The sequence below is a fragment of the Apis cerana genome, linkage group LG3 (genome assembly GCF_029169275.1).
Source record: "Apis cerana isolate GH-2021 linkage group LG3, AcerK_1.0, whole genome shotgun sequence".
Taxonomy (NCBI): Eukaryota; Metazoa; Arthropoda; class Insecta; order Hymenoptera; family Apidae; genus Apis; species Apis cerana.
The window spans coordinates 235,164-257,029 of NC_083854.1; the positions used below are offsets into that span (position 1 = coordinate 235,164).

Here is a 21,866-nt window from a genome sequence, read left to right on the forward strand (position 1 = left end):
TAAAAATAATTTTTGTTTTAATATTTATTTTTTTTTTTTAAGTTTTCTTAAATCTATGTAAAAATAAAATAATATTCATTGATATTTTTAAAAATAGAAACTTGTTTTTATAGTTATAACATTTATACATGTAACATATTACAATTGCATTAAATATAAAAAATTAAAAATATAATATTTTCTATATAAAATTAACTATTAGTTTATAGTAATTTATAGTAATTATTTCTACAGAATAAATATATTTCAATATGAAATTTTATATTTCATTTAAATTTATAAAACAATCTATTTTATATTTTATTTCAGATTTTATATTGAATTTTAATTACTATTATAATTTTAATTTTAACTACTATTATTTATTTTATTAATATTAATTTTTTGTGCTAAATCAATAATATTAAAATGACATTAAAATAACAATAGAATTTTGGAGCTTCAAAATCGTGGGATAATACATTGTATCTTTAATCTATTTCATCTATAATTACATTTCTATGAAGAGATAAAAATAAGATTTAATTTCGCGAATTTTCTGTTGTAATTATATTTCCTTTTCTTTTTTACTTTCCATTTATGATACACATTTTATGAAAGTCAAATATTTTTAAAGTGTACTAATTTGTAAAGTGACAACAGTATTACCAAAGAAATGGGATTTGTATGCATAAAATCTGACATTAATTTATATTTTAGAAATAATAGAGGAAGAAAAAACTAACAGGAGAATATAACACTTTAATATTTCTCTTTGCCAATACGCTTCAATCATTTTTCCTTCGATGAATTTCCGCATAAGAAAAATATCACATTATGCCATATCACTATTGCTATTACTATTAGGTAATAATGTAATATCACATATTTTTCTCATATGGAAAAATTTCTTTACAGAATTGAGCTATGATAAAAATATGATAAAAATAAAATATTATTCCCAACAAATGTTTATATTTGTATATAGACATTACTCATGTATTGATGTTTCTCCTGATCAAATTTTTAAAAATGTATTAGAATGCATGTTAACTTACTCGCGTGTACTTTCATCAGATTTTCTGGATATCAAGAGACTGAGATTGAAATTCTTTTCTATCCTCTATTGTTTTCTAATTTAATAATTTTGCTCTTATAGAGGAGTATTTACAAGCTGTATCATATTATTTTATATTTATTTCAATTATTTCGAATATTTTCACATATTCGCATTTATTTTCCTCTCTATACTTTTATGAATATTATGTTTTGATGCATATGTTTATGTTTTTTCTACTTATTTTAATTAGTATTGACTCTACTAATGATCATAATAAAATAATTGGATAATGTACATAACATGTATCCGATTTTTTTTCATATATTTGATTTTTATTTTTATATTAAATTTTTATTTTTTTTAAAATCAATTATTAATTATTAATTTTGCAGATAATAAAGAAATAAAGAATTTCTCTTAATAAAGAAAATAATTTTATATAAATTTCAATATAAAAATGATTTATTCCTTGAATTCACAATGGTATGTGTTATATCTAATGTTTCTCGTTTTTTTTTTAAATTTTCTTACGTAATTGGCGAAACTCTTAGCCAATTATTAATATAGCTGCAGCAATCTTGATCGTATGAGATTCAATCATTTCAGTTCAGTCTAGTAAATATTTTTTGAGTAATATGTATAAGAAAACAAGTTTTATTTTATTTTATTTTGAAACAATCTTTAGTTTAATTTACAAAAAAACAGAAAATATTGAGTAACTTAAAGCTCGATATTGTTTTAAGAAATGAAAATTTTCGCAGCAACCAACATATCTAAAACTGTTCAGAATTTTACTACAGAGAATTTTATAAAAAATTCAAAAACTGTCCTTGAGAACTTAAAATTAAAAAAATTCGCTCTGAAAAACAAATATAATAATAATAAGTATTTTGTAATGGAATCATTGTGAAATTCATGATGAACCATCTTTGTAGTTAAATAAATAAATAAATAGATTTTTGTTTTACTATGAAAAAAGGATACGCGATTTCGAATTCTAACGGCAAATAGTTAATCCATCAAATAAATCATATCCCTAAGTTCTACGAATGTTTTATGCAATGCTTCTATTTATAAATAGGCAATATTGTTTATGCAATAATTATTCGATTCGTGAAATATATTTATTTAATTGAATATATTATGTGAAGTATGTCTTCTTTGTTTCTCAAAAAAGAATCGATAGTTTTTTTTATTTTAAAATATTTAGCATCGTATTCAAGAACGATTGTATTCAATACAATCAAGAATGAAACTTTGATGGCTCATAGTTTAACCATCGATATGATACAGATAGAAATTGCGTAATTTTTATCATAAGCCATTGTGCGAATTTTTATTTCTGCAATATCGAATCTATTAAGATATTCGCGTATCCACAAATGAAATTAATGCGGTATTTTATATTAAATTAATAATTAAATTACATAATTTTATAGATTATTCGATGTTTTCTCTCCATAAAATTTCTTGAAAAAATCAGTAGGAAAGCAATATCATGAATTGCAATATATATATATATATATATCAACATGTAAAATGACTCGAATCAGAATCAAAAGTTATTCTGAAAAATCAATCAAATATGCTCGATTATTAACATTGATTAATTTCAAACCATCAGATAGCACATCCAATATTAACATTTTGAAAACAGTACGATTGAACATATATCTCATAGTAATTTTCAAAATTAAAATATTCCTATCATAATTTAAGACAATGAGACAATGGAATTCTCGCAGTTTCGCAGATTTTTTTTATATTGAATCAATGCAAGATTCAATTTCTCTTAAACTGTAGAAATCATTAAATCAATGAATCATTGATAACTAGAACAAAAATTTTATAATGAGCAACTACTCATTACCAATTTATCCATTAACAACTATTTAAAGTGTTATTATGTGCAAATTAAGAATTGAATTCATTATTTACAATCACGCTATAAATTTGCAGATTTGAACATTGATCGTCTATATGACAAGTCTTCAACGTAAATTCCATGAATAGATCGTTAAGATTAATTGGAATGGCTCCGAAATCTTATATTGCCTCGGATTTTATTGGAAATGTATTTGCAAATAATAACAAGCGCTGAGGATACATAACAAGCTTTTTTATCCGTAATGTTCGCAAATTAATTTGCATTAGTTCAATGCATGTTTAAATCACTGTAAATTTATCAATTAATATTCGGGAATTCCCTTCGGGTTTAATCGGGAATTAAATAATATTCGGGAATTTCCTTTTAAAAGAAATGAGTGATAATGAATTTTCCATTCATCCCATTCCCAATCATAATTCAATGAAAAACTCAAATCGAAAAAAAGATATGGATTGATTATACGATTCTCAAGAGCGAAAGATAAGCTTCTCGTTGGTGAAAATGTCATTTGTTGTTATTGATTAATAATTTCGATGATTGTCAACTGTATAAAATTTTTCTTTTTTATGTAAACTATTGAAAAATATTTTTATTTTTTTAATCCTATATCTTATGAATTTGAAATTTTATTTCGCACCCGTGTTATAACTTAGATTTTCTCTCAAAAAAAACACTTAAAAATATTCTTTTTCAGTCGGATCGAAAATAACTTTTTTTATCAAAAGTAAAATTTTTGACAAGATAAAAAAATTTGTTAGATGTTGGAAAAAATATATTGAAATCGATTATCTTGATAAATGATTATCGATTAAATGATATTATGGAAAATAAATATATTTTATAATTAAAAAATCTTTCATTTTTTTTTGTTTTATTTCAATAACTTTCGTTTTTGAGATATGAAAATTCATTATTTTTTAGCCAATCTTCATATTTAAGAAAAAGTTGTTTTTTTTCTATAATATATTTAAAAATTGAAATCGGAGAAAAAATCATAAGTTTCTAGACGTTTTTTACAATTTTATCTCGGAAGTAATATAAAAAAGAATTAATAATTTATTTTGTAAACTCATATATATAAATAATTTACAAATAATTTTATTTCATAAAAGAAATTAAAAATTGTCATCCATTTAACAATATTGCATTAAAATGTTATCGAATAACATTAATATATTCAATTATATATATTTTAATAAAAATGTATTTATTTAATGATATAATATCAAATTAACATCATATTCTGTTCATTCTTTTTCAAACATTGATTTATGAATCATAATTTACATATGATGAGTACTGATTATACATATACACTCATGAAAAATATTTTCAATAATAATTTTCATGAGATTCAGAATCGCGATTTCAATTTTGTGTATTCTTGGTTTATCGCTGATGATTTCTTTAAATAGAAATAATTTACGAATTACAAAAGTACTTGAGTTTTCACAAGCTCCAAAATTAATCTTTCACTAATTTAATATTTAAATTACAAAAATATTGTCTACGAAATTAAATACTGCTAAACTCAAATGATTATGGTCAGATATATATTATGAGTTGTAATATGCAAATCGCTGTATAAAAAATAACTGTACTAGCAATTTAAATATTTGTCAATCAATCAATTATAATCAAATGGAATGAATTATATGAGTATTTATATTGAATATTTATTCATTCTATTTCGTTATATTTATTATCTCTGAAATATATTATCACAAAATTGAAAATTACATTATTATTATGGAATTGTTATGAATGAATGATTGTATTTTTGTCAATCAAATTTCATTCTGGTACATTAAATGAACGATGATTCTAGGATATTAATATATTTATGAGACATTTTTAAAAGATCAATTTTAAAAAATTATAATATTAATTATAATTTTATTAATAGCAAAATTATAAGCATTATTTATATTAGACAAGAAATGAAACATAATAAATTCATTAATCACACAATAAGATTGCATTCCATATTTTGTATTTTTCTAAATAAGAATAAATAAAACTCGAAAAATCTCCTTAAAGATGATATATTCTTCACTGCCAAACTAAATGTTATTCTTATCCATCTCTGTAAAATAAATTTAAAATAAATAATTTAATTAATAAAGTATAATAAATTATATTAAAAACATATTTGATATTAGATTATATTTAATCAATGAATTATTTTAATGAATTATAAATACAAAATTCTTACTATGATATGGAAAATTATCAATGAAAATTATCTATGAAATAACGAGAATCTATATATACTTATCGATATAAATAAAAAGATACAAGGAATTATTCTAGCAAAATCAAGTAAATCCTGATTTTCAGCATTTATCGCAGTCCCAAGTTTATTCTTGAAATATATATATACTTTTACTTGAAATAAATACTTGAAACAAAATACTTATAATGATGAACCATACATCGTTTATTGATTCCATACTTAAATAAATTCAGAACACTGTTCAAATTAGAAAAAAAAATAGCAACTTTAACATATTTAAAGAGAATAAGTAAAGAATCAAAATTCATTTATTCGATAAATAATTTAAAGATATTAAAATAGTTATATGTATGTATAGATATATTGTTATATATATAGATTTTTTTTCTCTTTCTATTTTTATCTAGTGTATTGATCCAATGTTTAATAAAAAACAGAAATATATAATATAAATTTTCCTACTTTTAAAATTTCAGCAACAAGAATCAGTAATATAACTAACTTTTATAAAACTTAAAAATAAAAAATATTTCGTCTATTTTTTTATACTCTCGCATAATTATTTTAAATTAATTAAAATTTTACATTGAAAAAAAATTTAAAATAAATTATGAATTTTTTTATTTATAATTAACTTTTTTAAATTGTATAAATAATTAATAAATATTTTATCAAACTATAATCGTTATGAAAAAAAACTTTTATCTGAAATTTTTTTTTTTTATATTTCTTATAGTTTACGAGTTATTAGGGATCTTTTCTTTCATTTCGGATCATCAAAATAAAAAATATAGAAATAAAAATATCCAACAGAACAAGAATGAACATCCAATGAACACATCTTTTAAAATTCTAAAGCAATTACGAAATTAAAAATTGACATTATTTGGATGTAAAATCTGAAACAAAAAGATAATTTAAAAGATTTCATTATATCGGTCAAATATAATGTTGAAATATTGGATCGAATAAATTCTAACTTCTTATGATATATCAATAATTCAAATATTAGGATATTCATTACTATAACGCTATAAAGATTTTACACACTCAATAGATTCTCACAAAATCTTTAAATATTATGCTTACTTTTTAAATTATCATTTAAAATTTATTGTCTAACTTATCTAAAATATTGTCAATCAAAATTAAATACAAATAGAAATTGTCATCTTTAAAATCCAATTATTTAGACTTATTATAATTAATAATAAATATATAAAATTAGTATATTCTTTACTGTCAAATCAAACATTACTCTTATACAGCTCTGCAAAATAAATTTAAATTATGAAATTCAAATAATAAATTGTAATATTAAATATATATTTATAGACTGTATTAATCAGCAAATTATTATATATTTAATAAATAAATCTTATCTTACATTTTTACATAGTTTTTTTTGTATTTATTTTAATCTCTAGAGTTCCCCCAAAAGAATTCCACGAATATATTAATATATAATAATTATATAAATATAGAATATAATAATTATATATATATTTATTTATTTATTTTTCTACATACATACAATATAATATTTATGAGTATATATTATTTCATTTTTCGTTGTCTTAATAAATGATTTCTCAAAGCAATTTGTTTTTCCTTAAAAGAACGTTTTACTTTTCTTTTCACTTTATGTTTTAACATTTGAAAAGCTTTGGTTTTTTTTTTTTCGCGATTTGTTTTACTACAAAGTGGATTTTGTCGTCCATCTTTATAACCGAATCTTTCTCTTCCTTCTTGTCCTTTCTAGAAAAAAAAGAAATAAATTAAATATATAAATAAACAAAAAAATAAAACTATTTTAGAACAAAAAATACAGGAAAATGATAATTTTATATACAAAAATGAATCGAAAAAAAAATTGAAATTTCCTTGTTTAAATTTCATTTTCAAATAAATCAAATCTCAAAAATTTTCAAGAACAAATTTAGATAATTTTCAATTAAACAAGTAAATTATTGATTAAATTATAAACACACTATTCTATATCCAAATAAATAAAAAATATAAAATAAAATTTTAATATTTATATTACTTTTAATTTTCGAAAAAATCGAAATTAAAAATATATAGGAAATATCTATTATTATTCTATATCTATATTGTTTTAAGTAAAATATATAAAATGGTTATATTATCAACAATAATATCATTTTTTTTTCGTATTTCACGGATCCAAAGAATCTGTAGAATACTCAAACTTGGTTAATATTTCAAATTCATTATAATTTATGAGAAAATAACTTTTTGATCTGTTTATTTTAAAAGTATTTATTGTCTATTATTATCATATATTTATATTAATGAAAAATAAGTAGTGACATACTAAGGCATACATTATTATGAATAAATATATATAGGTGAAATTCTACTGTTCTAATTATTTGTAATTTCTTTTAATTATTTATAAAAATCTTTTTAAAAGATCAATTTACAAATATGTCGCAAACTGATTGTATTTATAAGAAAAAGTTGTTCAAAATCTCATCTATATATTTAAAAATTATCGAAATCAAAAAGTTTCTCTGCAATCTCTCACCTAATATTAGTAATAATAATAATTAATAAAAAATATAAAAATATGAATTAATTTTATAGTTTATAACAAAATTAAAACAGATTAAAAATAAAATTATTTCATAACTTAAATTGTGAATTTTGAGATAAATTGCAAAAATTCGAGTGGGATTTCAATAGAATCTCAATATTCTTACAATATTCACAATCTTAAAATTCAAATTTGAGACAAAAACATAAACAATAATTTAATTTTAAATTGATAATTGTCTAATTTTAAATTGTATCTAATTATTATTAAATCTATACAAAGTCAAACATTGTCAGTCTTAAAATGGGATTCAGGATTCTGTATGATAGAATAAAATATCGAAATTTCGCTCGAAATTTTTCTGTTTTTTCTCGAGATTTTAAAACTAACCTTCACAGATTCAATCCGAGTTTGTTTATCATGTTTTCGTTTTTTATAAATATTTTCTATATCGGTCAATTTAACAAAATCTCCATGTTCTCTTTCACTAGAATGAAGTCTCTTTAAACTAGCATATGTTATTTGTTGTTTTGCTAATGCAGTATCTATTTTTTTAAAATCTTCATCACTTAATAATCGTTCATTAGATATCAAAGTTGCCTTCTCTCTTTTTTCTATTGTGATATCTTTTTTTTTCAATTTTGCATTTTTTCTTTTTTCTGTCTTTAATTGTTTCTTTTCAAGTTTTGTTAACAGATTACATTGTTTTTGTTGATTTTGATTCATAATATTATCAATTTCTATGTTTGTATAATTAATTTTAAAATTATTACTTATATATATATCATTATTTTTATATAATTTATTTTCCATATCTTTGTTTTCATTCATATCAATAACATTTTTATTATTCATATTACTTATATTTTTCATATTAGATTTAATATTATAAACATCTAAAATTTCATTATCATTTTTGTTTACAAATAAGTTTAATTTTTTTTTTTTCTCTTTTTTTTCCAACTTCTTTTCCTTTTCTTTTTTTTCATTATTATCATTATTGTCACATTCATCATTATCATAAAAAACATAATCATTATCATTATCATTATCGACATCACTGTTGTTATCATTATAGTCATCGCTATCATCATCATCACCATTACCATCACCATCATCACCATCACCATCACCATCACCATCACCATCACCATCACCATCACCATCACCATCACCATCATCATCATCATCATCATCATCATCATCATCATCATCATCATCATCATCATCATCATCATCATCATCATCATCATCATCATCATCATCATCATTCTTATTATAATCATCATTGATATCACAGTTTTCATCATTGATATAACTTACATTTATCCAATCATTCTCTCTAATCTGTAAACCATAATTTTTTCAATAAGATTTCTGTCTTATTATTATTATTAATTAATTAATTATTAGTAGTTTTTATTTTTAATATCTTACATTGTTTTTAATCTTATTTTTTGAAATTTCTTTAACTTTATCAAACTCATTGTCAAATAAAACTTCAGCTCCTGGTATAAAATCATTAGTATACATTTGACCATATTTTGGAATATTTAAAGTAATAGTTGCTTCTATAGGACGTCCTCTATCTTTTTTATGCAATAATTCAGGTATTGAATTTCTGAATACAGCAATCAAAGAACGTGCAGCCATCATTACACTTCGTTCTTTATAATATTTGTATCGCGCTAAATCTTGTAATAAATCTGCATTCATAACTAAAGGACATCGTATACATATTTCTCTAATAGCATTTAATCTATAATTAATGTTAAAATAATTTAATATTAATTAAAATAATATAATTTTCAAAAACGTTAAACTCTTATAAATATATATATATGTATATATATATTATATATTACTTAATGTACATACACATAACATGTACATAATGTGCACGTACACACGCACACATAATATACATACCCAATGGCCATGACATCTGCTGAATTACGTTCTGTAATAAAATTGTTTGCTATCGTTTTCAAAATTGGTTCTAATATATCAGATGGTATAAGTTCATGAGATGCTTGAGCAATAAATTGTAAAAGCTTTGTTACTTCTAAAAGAGAAAGACAAACAATTATCTTATTTATTTATATATTCATTATTATTCAAATTTAGCACAAAAAATTGATACAATTTTTAATAATAAAAAAATTACCTCTTTGATGAGGTTGTAAAAATCTTTGTAAATAAGGATAAAAATTTAATAGAAATAAATTATGCAAACCAATAAGTCTTGAAATTACATCCAATGTTATTAACTTAATTTCAAATCTATCATTATTTTTTTCCAATTGTTTAAATAATTTTTCTATAAAATCCTGTGGATCATGAATTAAATGTAATGCCGAAAAATTAAATCTCGGTGCTTTCATTTCTTTTTTTTTAGATTTCTAAAATATTGAAAATTCAAAACATTCATTATTAATATATTGCAATGTTATCTGTAATAATTTATAATAATTATTTATAATATATGATTTACTAATTGACTTACCGTTAATAATCGTTTTGCTCTAGTTAATTCTTTATTTCGTTTTTTTGTTTTTTTATTTACTCTATTAGCCATCATAATTTCCTTAATATTTGATTCATTATCACTGTCAGTTTCCTCACTTATCTGTTTTTCTGAATCTGTTCCCAGAAAGAATTTTAAGCAAGCAACCATAACTTTGGTTGCTTTAACAAAACAACCTGTTGCTAGCACATTTACCGTTTTTGTATCATTCCAAATATTTTTATTATACAATTTTATCATGATATCTGCAGACATTTTTGCAGCTTTTACATTAGAATCTTTTAACATTGAAAACATAAAATTTTGTAGAGTTGTATTAATTTTTGCATTTTTTTGTTTAGAATTCACATTTTTAATATCAGTAATAATATGTGTTTCAAGAAATTGCCTTAAATTTTTATCTTGGCATCTTAAAAGTTCAAAAAACAAACTCAAAAGAGCAGTGGGTTCTAAGAGAGATTTATTACGTAGTTGTATTAAAACTTTACAAAATGTCTATAGAAAAAATTTATTTTAATTATAAAGAAGAAAGTCAATTTAGTCTTTATTAACTATTATTAGTTTTATACATATTTCATACTTACAAGTCGCATATCATTATCAAGTACCATATTATATGTTTTGAGTACATCAATAATTTCTTGAGGAAATGATTCTAACACATATGGATAACAATGAGCCACCTGTATTAATACAATAAAATAATATAATACTTAGAAATAATAAAATTTCATAATTAAATAAAATAATAATATATATATGCAATATATTAAATTCATTTATATATATTTTGTTACATGTATCTATAAAAAAAAATAATATTTCATAAATTTTAATGTTTTATTTTTTTTTTAAATTAATCAATACATAAAATTAAAATAAATAAATTTATATAATCAAAATGTTTAAGTCAGTATATTTTCAATTTAATATATAAAATTGTACAAATAGTTTTGTATATTAAATCCAACAGTTTTAGATATGACAAGAATGAAATCATATGATACACAACACTTGAGTTTAGGCTCATTCAAATTATAATTTCCAACAATTGATAGCAAACCAAGTTGACACATAGATGGAATCTGTGAGAGTAAATTAGCATTTATATCAACTTTTTCAATGAGAATGGCACAAAAAATAGCAATCATCCTAGATATTGGAAAATTGTAAGGTCCACAAAAATTATTTAACATTATCTTTTTTTTACTAATAATTTTTCTTTTCTTAAATTTTTGTTTCATAAATAGATATTTATCTTGTGCTGCAGGATTATAGGAAGCAAGATACGATGCAATTAACATATATTTTGCATAATATGGTAACTCAAAACTTAATGCCAATCTCATTGTTGATTCAATATCTTTAGATAATTGATCAGATTTTGTAAATTTTTCAGAAACTCGTAAATAAATAAACTCTAGATTTGCTTTAAAAGTAGCAGAAATATTTCTCCATAAGAAAACAGTATCATTTCTTTTAGTCTGATCAATTTCAATAGGTTTTACATATTTAGAAAAATTTATTTTGGCCATGTAACGCAATTCATTAATATCTCGACAGAATAGAAAATATACAGAGAGAAATAGTTTTAAATAATTTTTATAAAATATACTATCATGATCATATGATTTATTTAAAAATAAAATTTCGATAAATTCGTTTCGTGTATATTGTGAAAAATAAATTTTAATAGGTTCATAAATACTTATTTTGATACAAAACTTTTCCCACACTATATCACTTATAAATATTACACAAACATTGACATTTGATAATTCTTTGAGTTTTGAAAATGCAGATAATAAATTAACATCATTATCTCGTAATTTATCACACTTATCAAGTACTATTATAATTGGACGAGTATCTTTTATAAAAATTTCTTTGAGATTTATTATAAAGTCCAAAAAATTATCACATTTATGATATGTTTGTTTATTAGTTGATAAATTATTAAAATTCCATGATAAATCACTCAAAATATAATCAAACATATATCTATTGTTCACATGTTCTATACAATTAATAATAGCCACATTATATTTTAAATAAGAAAGCATATTTTGCACTACTAAAGATTTTCCAGTAGCTACATGACCATAAATAAATATGCTATAAGGCATTGGTTCATCAGGATAACCAATTAATGAATATAATTGCATTATTACTTTCTTACGACATATGATTTTTCCATCTACATATTCCAAATATTTTTCCATAATTATTTTTAAAAGTTTCTTAATAATAAATAATACAATGTTACTAAAAATATATTTTTTCATATATTTTATTAATTATACCTGTAAAAAAAAATTTTTTTCTAATATTTAAAAATCTCGTATAATCATAAAAAATAATAACAAAATTATATTTAATTTTTGAGACTTATATGAATTACTTTATTTATGAATTAATTTTCAAAATATTACCTGTGCTAGAAAAGTGACTGATTCATCAAGATTTTTATTAAACTTATTTGGTATTAAACAAAAAACTTCCAAAGTGGATTTATAATGTTGATACTGTTGAAGAAACTGAAAAATTATAAAATATATTGAATTTTATTAAATAATATTTTAATTTGAAAAACTTACTTCTTCCTTATAAGATTCAGGATCTCGTTTAATAAGATTTTGTAATTGTGGAAGATTCTCTGGTAAACGATTATTATGTCTCACCATTTTTTCATCTAAATTAATAAATAAAAATAAATTTAATTTATTTAGAATATATTACTATTATAGAAAATTATATATTTAACATAGATAAATAATAATGATAATGATTGACAACATGATTGAATAATTTCTTAAGTAATTTTCTTTAGTCATAAAAAACAAAAATAAATATTTTTTATTTTTTTAATTCTTTATGTTATGATTTATATTATGATTTTATAATTTAATATTCATAAATACAATTTAATAACATATAATAGTAAAAAAAATATTTTATACACGTGCTTTATATAATGTAAGTCAATAACCAATTTAAACATTGTCGAACAAATTTACTTATTTAAAGTATAAAAATTTAATTTATAAAATTAAAATAGAATAAAAGAAAATAATTATATTGAAATATAAAAAATTTATATTTTCAATTTATAGTTACCATTTAAATTTCTAAATAAAACTGTTCTTTTAATATCTCAAGATGAATTTTAAGAAAATGGAGGAAATGGCGTTTTTTTTTAATTATTAGATATAAATAAAGTAAATAATTATTTAAATATACAAATTATACATATAAAAAATAAAAAGAAAATAATAGTTATATATTACTCCACATATATATATTTATATATATTTATTATTAAATAAAATAACATAATATTTTTATATAAATAGCAACACAATTAGATGCAAAGTATTTGTTTTACATTATAAACAATTCTATCCAAACATTTTTATTTTATTGAAAATTTATATATATATAGAGCATAATGAATTGTTATATATATAATTATTATATATATATATATAAAGCAATTATTTTTCAGAATAAAATTAAATACTAAATGTTTCGGCATTTTTCATCTAGGGATATGTGGGGGAAATATGTAGGAAATGAAATTAACATTCAAAGTTTCAATACTTTTTCATTCTTTTTAATATAACTTTATAATAGTATAATATAAAATAAATTTTAAATGTTTAGTTTCTAATATTCTATTATTCTACTGTAAAAAATATTAAATATAATAAATATTATATAATTATATATTATATATTATTCATTCATATTTATACACAATAGGAAAATATAAATGAAAAAATATTTTTTTAGTTATATTTTTTATTTATCTTTAACAATATTATTTTTTATAGATTTTATTTTCTATTTATTTTTATTTTTAATATATATGATGTATTAAATGATGTATAAATATATAATATGATGTATAAATATATTTTTTATGATGTATTAAAATCAGCTGATTAGCTTCTTTCAATAATATTTATTTTAATTCATTTTTTTGTAAATTTTTTCCATTTTCATAATGATTTATAATCAATTTTCTTAATTCAATGAAAATCTCTTTACTTTTTCTATCTATTTAATCGATAATTTAAATGTTACAGATCAGTATTATTTAAAACAAAAGAATAATTTCCAATTGTCTTTTATGTATAATTCATATATAATGAATGACAATTTCATGTATAATAAACAAAAATTTCGCTTTGTAGTAAAAAAATTCCCTAAGATGTACATTATTTATATGTTGAGTATACAAGTTTAAAAGACTAACAAATTGTAACATTTTTTTTTTATTTTTAATATTTTTAAGTAATAAAAAAATTCGTAAATATATATAATAGTATAATAATGAATTTTGTTGTATAAAATAAATATAAGTAAAATATATTTGTAGATATATTATTTATATTTATAAAGAAAAATATATCTTTTTCATTTATGCTATTTTTCTACATGGTGTATGAACAAGTAATTAAATAATTATATTAAATAAAAAAGTTATATATAATATAATAAAATTATATTCAAAATTAAAATATGCTGAACTTTAAAAATTGTTTTTATTTTCTCAAAAATTTCTCATTGACGAAAAAACTATTTCATTTATAATTGCGTTTTATATAAACTTTCAATAAAATCAAAATTTTCAGATAGGATAAATTCCTTTATAATATAAAAGAAACATTTTGCATCTGACTCTAGTAAGTGATACATCAATTAAGTTCAAATTTCATTGCAAAATATGAAATTTTAATGTAATTTTTTTTTAAATATTTATATTAAATATAATAGACATCAAATATTTTATATAACATATAATCACAATGGAAAACAATAATGATCAACATAATGATACATCAGATAGCGAAGAAATTCTCGTATATGTAGAATTTGAAGTACTTGATGATAATGTATTTAATGAAAAACAATTACAATTGGACATGATTGGTATAGATACAGAACATCCTATAATGCAAATTAATGGAAAGGTAAATAATAAATAAATTAATATTTTATTGATTTTGTATAATATTTTTTTGTTTGATAATTTTAGTTTTATGAGGGTACTTATGAAGATGTCGTTGGTACTTATATGTTTTTTACAAAAACTAATGATTCTTCAATGAGTGATCCTGTATTTGATATTGCTCCAAATTTTAAATATTTTGCTAAAACTAAAAAATTTTTAAAAATGCAAAGAATTTTCATAAAATCTAGAACAGAAGTTCTTGGTGATTCTGAAAATAATCAATGTATTCCAAATTCATATACACTTAAACAAGCAGGAATACCACTTCAGTATCGAACAGAAGGTATTAAAAGTTTAATTTATTTAATAATTGTTTATATTGTGATTTTAATTAATAAGGTATATAAGGTATATAATAAGATATATAATTAATAAGATATATAAATTATTTTATAGCTCTTTTATTTTGGAAAACTATGCGAAGTAATAGATTAAATGCATTACATTCATATTTAGAAAAACAACGTATCAGACAACAAAAAAAATCTCAAGGCATAATACTAGAGTCTGAATCTGATGAAGATAATCCATTTGCTATATATGAACATAAAGAAGAAATTTTTAATTTAGACAAATCAGAACATATTCATGTTGATTCACAAAAAGAATTAATTAATTCTGATAATTAATTTAATAAAAATTAATATTTTAAAGAAGATATGATATATACTATACATAAAAGAACATAATAAATTTTTACTTTAAAAAATAATGACTGTTTTTTAGTCAAAAATATTCTAAAAATATTTTGAAAAAAAAACTTAATATAATTTGGGATATACAAAACAGAACTAAAAACAATATAACATTTTATTTTTTAATAATTAGCATTTGTTTTTTAAAGATTTGTACATAATATAAAATATGTTTATATAAAAATATAAGACATTAAAATTCTAGAATAATATTATATTTTAGAATAATTATAGAATAACATATTATAGAGTATATTATAGAGTAATAAATAATATAGATAATTGATAATCATTTTTAATTTTTATGATTAATTATATAATTTGATTAATAATGATCGAATGATATGAATTGATAACATTTATTTAATTTTTAATATATATTATTTGATTTCATTTTTTTAATTTAATAAAAAAATTAACATAATAGTATTTTTTATCAAATTAAATTAAATTCATATGATATAATATGATATATGATATAAAAATTATTTTATATCAAATTCATTGATATTAAATTTTTGTATAATAAAATAAGAACTTTCCTTTATTTGATATTTAAAAAATTTTTATTTTATATTTTATATTATTATATATTATTTTTATTTTATATCAAATTCATTGATATTAAATTTTTGTATAATAAAATAAGAACTTTCCTTTATTTGATATTTAAAAAATTTTTACTATAATATTATATTATATTATACATACTATATATATTATAATATACATTATTGTAATTTTTAATGTAATATTATATATAACTAATTTTTATTAATATAACAACATTTATTTAAATTAATCTTTAAATACTGAATTACTTTTAGATATTATTGTAGATAGATGTATTGATTAATGATTTAATATGCATAAAAAAATATAAAATTGTATTAAATTTCACGATTTTTTATATTAAAACTATGTAATGCAAACATTTATGATTTAACAATATTTAAATACATAAGTACAGTTTATTTTTTTTTTACCAATCTAAGTTACTAGGAAGTTCGTCAGGATAGTCTCCCGTTAAACAAGCAGTACAATGACCAATATAACTGCTTTCACGATTATCCATACCGAATCTTACAGCTTTTACAAGTCCATCTACTGAAAGATACGTTAAGCTATCAGCTCCAACATGTTTTGCTAATTTTACATTATCCAATTTATTAGCAATTAATTCTTCTCTAGTTGGAATATTAATTCCCATATAGCAAGGATATTTTAATGGAGGAGAAGCTATCCTAATATGAACCTGTAAAGACAAAAATTTAATAATATCATTTAATAAATTTCTTAATAAATTTTTTTTTATCAATTTTATAAAAAAAAATTACTTCTTTTGCTCCTGCATCACGAAGTAACTTAATAATAGGTCCAATAGTATTTCCTCTAACAATTGAATCATCTATAAGAATTAATTTTTTTCCTTTTACATTTTCTGATAAAGCTCCAAATTTTTTTGCTACACCAAGTTGCCTGAGTCGAGTACTAGGTTGAATAAATGTTCTACCAACATATCTATTCTTGCATAATACTTCCGCAAACGGTATTTGAGACTGCAAATTAATATTATTCTGAAGATATTGTTTGCTTATAAAATTTATATATAAATAAAAAAATTATATATTAATATAATTAATATATATTAATATAATTTTTTAATGTTAAAATAAATTGCGCATTTAAATCAATTTTTATGAACTACTTATATCATATAAAATAAATATTGGATAAATATGAATTGGATAAAAAAATTCAGAAGTTATATAATATATATATGTATATAATATATATATATTATATGAAATAAATTCAATAGCTGCAATTATTAAAATAAAATCTTCTCTCTGAGTTTGAGCTCAATTTAGAATTTTTCTTCAATATCTCATTGAATGAAAAAGAAAAAGAGTAAAAGTAAAGATAGTTGAAAAAAAAATATATTTAAATAATACAAATTAATATTAATAATACAAATTAATACAATTAAAATTGTTTATACAATTAAAACATTAATACAATTAAAATTGTTTTTTATAAATTTTTTTTTAATAAATTTACCAACATATTTGTAAAAATTTTTTGATTAAAATAATATCATTTAATATCAATATCATAATATTATTTAATAAGCCATATTAATTTTTTTCATCTGTTAAGATTTTAAGAATTCATAATATTAATAATATAAATAATAATATAAATATAATATTTTAACATAATACAATATTAATTTAGATTATTACTTTAGATATCGAAATAATGAAATTAAAATAATCTTTAGAAATTATATAGAATAAGATTAATAAAACAGTTAGCAGTTATATTATTTAAACTACAGAAGATCAAAAACTTGTATTATATATAGTTCCATCAGCAAGTATAGTGTATTTAATTCTTATTATTATTAATTATTATTATGAATAATATTTTTCATATGTCTTATTTGTACTAACATTAAACATGCATGTATCAATACACACTTTTGATATCATAAATTTATGAAAATTTTTATTTTATTTATCAAAATCGATTAATAAAAAATAAATATTGCTCTTAACTTCCTTCAAATTATATATTATTTTTGATATATAATTTTATTTTAATTAGAAAATATTCACAAACATATTGATAAAAGTTTCGTTAAAAGAAAAATAAAAAATAAAAAAATTTAATTATTTCATTGGTTTTAAAATTTTAAATTAGAATCATGTTATATTATTCAATCATAGAATTTTTATGACATGGATAGTCTTCTCTAATAGTGGGAATAAATAATTTGTATTTATCAGATTGTTTTTTATTGTAAATTTATATTTTGCATTTGTAATTAAATAATTTATAATTATTGATACTTACTATTGTAATTAAAAAATTTTAATACATTCACCTGTCTGGCATATCCATGTGCTGCTGCAGTTCCAGATTCAGGTACTGAACTAACTATATCTGCTTCTATTGGAGATTCCAAAGCAAGTTCTCGACCACATTGCATTCGAACAGAATAAACCATTTGTCCTATTATGTAAAATGGAGTAAATTATTTATTTATGCTATATGATATACTATAATATAAATATACTATATGATATACTTTTTATATATTACCTTCAAAAATACTATCACTACGTGCAAAATAAACATATTCAAAAATGCAGAATGCTTGAGGCTTTTTATCTGGTCTATCAACAATATCTATAGTTTTTATACCCTCCCGTGTCAATTCTACAATCTCTCCAGGAAATACTTCACGCACATATCGTGCTCCAATACTTAAAAAGCCACATGATTCAGATGATATAACCCAACCTTCAGCTTCATCATCATCATCTGATTCATTTCCTGATATAAAAAAATTTTATTAACTTAATATGTTTTATTTTATTAATAATAAAAAGAAATTTATCTAATATAATATAAAATTTTCTAATATTTTTTATATTTATTATATATGCAAATTATAATTGCAAATTATAATAATATTGAGAATATTCTATAATTATAGAATATATATATATATTATAAAATATATTATAATTAAAGAATATAAATTCTACATACCCAAATTACCAATAGGTACAATTTTTCCAAGGCATAATGGGCGATTTCCATAAGGATCTCTAACACCATATATCTTGTCTCTTTGCATAATTACTAATGAATACGATAATGGTGCTAATTGCATAAGGTGTTTTATTCGTGCTGGCCAATCTGGACCATTAACTTCACCTTCAGGAGGATTTAAACAAAGTGCTTGTGTTATTAATTCAGAATCTGAGTATGTTGATAAACCTACTCCACGTCCTAATACCTAAAATCAGCAAAATTTTTTTAAAAATAAATATTAAATTAATATAAAACTTTTAAATATTTTTTAATTACCATTTTTCTCAAAGATTCTGTATTCACTAATTCTCCATTGTGAGCAACTGCTAATGCTCCATGCGCAGTATGAACCACAAATGGTTGACAATTAACTTCTTCACTTGCTGCACTTGTACTATATCTAGTATGACCAATTCCAAGATTTCCATTTAGTTTTTTCATGTTTTCATCATTAAAAATGTTATTAATCATACCCATGCCCTTATGAACATGAAAAGATTTCGAACATACACCCTCACTCGTAACAATACCTGCACTTTCTTGACCTCTATGCTGTAATGCTACTAAACCTAAATAAACATTAATGATATATGTATATATAATTTATTATCACATATATTATTAATATTAATATTTATTTTATTTTTTAACTTTTATAATATATATATATATATATATATATATATATATATACACATAAATTAAGAAATAACTATAATACAAATGTTCTCTAAAAATCCAAATTATAATAAAATATAAATTTACCCAAACAAACTACTTGAGCAACATCAATTTGAGATGGCCAATCACCTGCAGCAATACATCCAAAAACTCCACATTCATGTGTAAGACCAGTTATTATGTCATCTCTCAATTGTTTTTTATTTTGGAATGCTTTAACTCTTTTATTTTCTTGAGATATTATCTGATTACAAGAGTTTGTTTGCATATTGCAAAATATTTTAATTATAATCTGAAAAATATTATATTTATTAAATATTATGAAATTTCTGAAAAAATTGAATTTATGAAAAATATTAAATAATATTATTAAAATTAATTTATTTTATTGAATTAAAATTAAATTCTTAATTATATATTGAATTAAAAAGATAAAAATAAATTAAAGTAAAATTATATAGTATACAATAATGGAAAAAATTTTATTATATTATTAAACATAGTAGACCCCCCTGAGATTTGTTCTGAATTATCAGTAATAACCCTTTATGAACTGTTGACCCCTAATAAACAGATAAATTTATATATATATATATACTTTTTACTTGCTTAATCAATATTTTGCAATTGATTTCATCATTGTATCTCCAATTTATCAGTACGCATACTGATATCAATATAGAAAATATTTATAAATTAATCTTATTATTCTTAATGAAATATTAAAATAAAATATTTTATTAAAGTAAAATATTTTCATAATTATATTAATATCTTAATAATTATTTTTATATTATTTTCAATGAAAATTATAATAAACATTTTGAATAAAAAAAAAAAAATCTTCAAAAAAATAAAAAAAAAAATGTTTTTTTCTTCAATTTATAATATAGTTCTTAGAACTTAAAATTTGCGTTCTTTTACGATATACGCATGCGTTTATGAATATATATACATATATTTATTTATTTATTATTTTATTAAATTAAGAATTCATTTAATAGGAAAAAATTATAATAAATACAAATTAAAAACAATAAATAATATAATTTTTATTTAAAAATAATTATAATAATAATTTTCAATCAATAAAGATTCAATCAATTAAATTGTTTAAGTTATTGACTATGCCATGATTAGCATCTTTTTATTACAGACTGTACCTACTTGTTAAATAAGATTTTTGGCGGTTTTATAATTAATATGAAAAAAGATTATAGATATATTTTTTCACATTATTTTTTTTACTAATTAAATTTTCATTATTATAGTTCTTTAATAAAATCATTAAAATCGATTATTGCATCGGAACATTTTCTCTTAAGTATACAAATTTTAAATTACGTATGTTAGTACGTACCACGTGCGTCAAAGGTTTAAACGTTCGTGATGTTTTGCTATCGACTCGAATAAGATCCGCATGAAATATGTTTCTCAACTGACTTTAAATATACAAATGAATACATAGACCAATGAAAATCTGTTTTTGACTGGAGGGGTTAACTTATTTAGCTATTATCTTTTAAACTCTTTAACTACTAATTTATATTTAATAAAGTATTGGACATAATTCTTTAAAATTTTATGAAAAATTGATAATAATCTATTGTTTAAATA

The 21,866-nt window shown here is 20.0% G+C and overlaps 4 protein-coding genes across 11 annotated transcripts; 1 reads left to right on the forward strand and 3 right to left on the reverse strand.

The window, feature by feature from the left end:
* Positions 1 to 4,115: 4,115 nt before the first annotated feature.
* Positions 4,116 to 13,807, reverse strand: LOC108004071 (protein SDA1 homolog). Of its 2 annotated transcripts, XM_062073229.1 has the most exons (11): positions 13,368 to 13,807; positions 12,848 to 12,942; positions 12,683 to 12,787; positions 10,835 to 10,933; positions 10,230 to 10,745; positions 9,891 to 10,125; positions 9,653 to 9,788; positions 9,161 to 9,482; positions 8,114 to 9,070; positions 6,698 to 6,921; positions 4,116 to 5,013 (listed from the first exon to the last, which is right to left on the reverse strand). In XM_062073229.1, exons 2-10 carry the CDS (start codon positions 12,932 to 12,934, stop codon positions 6,721 to 6,723), a joined length of 2,658 nt encoding a protein of 885 aa, XP_061929213.1. In that variant the 5' UTR covers positions 12,935 to 12,942; positions 13,368 to 13,807; the 3' UTR covers positions 4,116 to 5,013; positions 6,698 to 6,720. The 2 variants fall into 2 exon arrangements, with proteins under 2 accessions (XP_061929213.1, XP_061929212.1); XM_062073228.1 differs by lacking the exon at positions 4,116 to 5,013 and having other exon boundaries at positions 6,652 to 6,921.
* LOC114578295 (origin recognition complex subunit 5) lies at positions 11,138 to 12,787 on the reverse strand. Its single transcript, XM_028669885.2, has 2 exons — positions 12,683 to 12,787; positions 11,138 to 12,553 (listed from the first exon to the last, which is right to left on the reverse strand). The coding sequence occupies exon 2, from the start codon at positions 12,533 to 12,535 to the stop codon at positions 11,177 to 11,179; it is 1,359 nt and encodes a 452-aa protein (XP_028525686.1). The 5' UTR covers positions 12,536 to 12,553; positions 12,683 to 12,787; the 3' UTR covers positions 11,138 to 11,176.
* A 3-nt stretch (positions 13,808 to 13,810) lies between the features above and the next one.
* Positions 13,811 to 15,979, forward strand: LOC108004088 (general transcription factor 3C polypeptide 6). Of its 3 annotated transcripts, none has more exons than XM_062073236.1 (5): positions 13,811 to 14,705; positions 14,888 to 14,938; positions 15,030 to 15,226; positions 15,292 to 15,550; positions 15,664 to 15,979. In XM_062073236.1, the coding sequence occupies exons 3-5, from the start codon at positions 15,062 to 15,064 to the stop codon at positions 15,894 to 15,896; spliced, it is 657 nt and encodes a 218-aa protein (XP_061929220.1). In that variant the 5' UTR covers positions 13,811 to 14,705; positions 14,888 to 14,938; positions 15,030 to 15,061; the 3' UTR covers positions 15,897 to 15,979. The 3 variants fall into 3 exon arrangements, with proteins under 3 accessions (XP_061929220.1, XP_061929221.1, XP_016922239.1); XM_062073237.1 differs by having other exon boundaries at positions 13,811 to 14,480; XM_017066750.3 differs by having other exon boundaries at positions 13,811 to 14,938.
* Positions 15,980 to 16,852: 873 nt separating this feature from the next.
* LOC108004066 (amidophosphoribosyltransferase) lies at positions 16,853 to 21,767 on the reverse strand. Of its 5 annotated transcripts, none has more exons than XM_062073234.1 (8): positions 21,610 to 21,767; positions 20,379 to 20,541; positions 19,845 to 20,137; positions 19,524 to 19,773; positions 19,071 to 19,304; positions 18,853 to 18,980; positions 17,300 to 17,521; positions 16,853 to 17,217 (listed from the first exon to the last, which is right to left on the reverse strand). In XM_062073234.1, exons 2-8 carry the CDS (start codon positions 20,515 to 20,517, stop codon positions 16,945 to 16,947), a joined length of 1,539 nt encoding a protein of 512 aa, XP_061929218.1. In that variant the 5' UTR covers positions 20,518 to 20,541; positions 21,610 to 21,767; the 3' UTR covers positions 16,853 to 16,944. The 5 variants fall into 5 exon arrangements, with proteins under 5 accessions (XP_061929218.1, XP_061929214.1, XP_061929217.1 ...); XM_062073230.1 differs by having other exon boundaries at positions 20,334 to 20,541; XM_062073233.1 differs by lacking the exon at positions 21,610 to 21,767 and adding an exon at positions 21,417 to 21,566 and having other exon boundaries at positions 20,334 to 20,541.
* Positions 21,768 to 21,866: the final 99 nt, after the last annotated feature.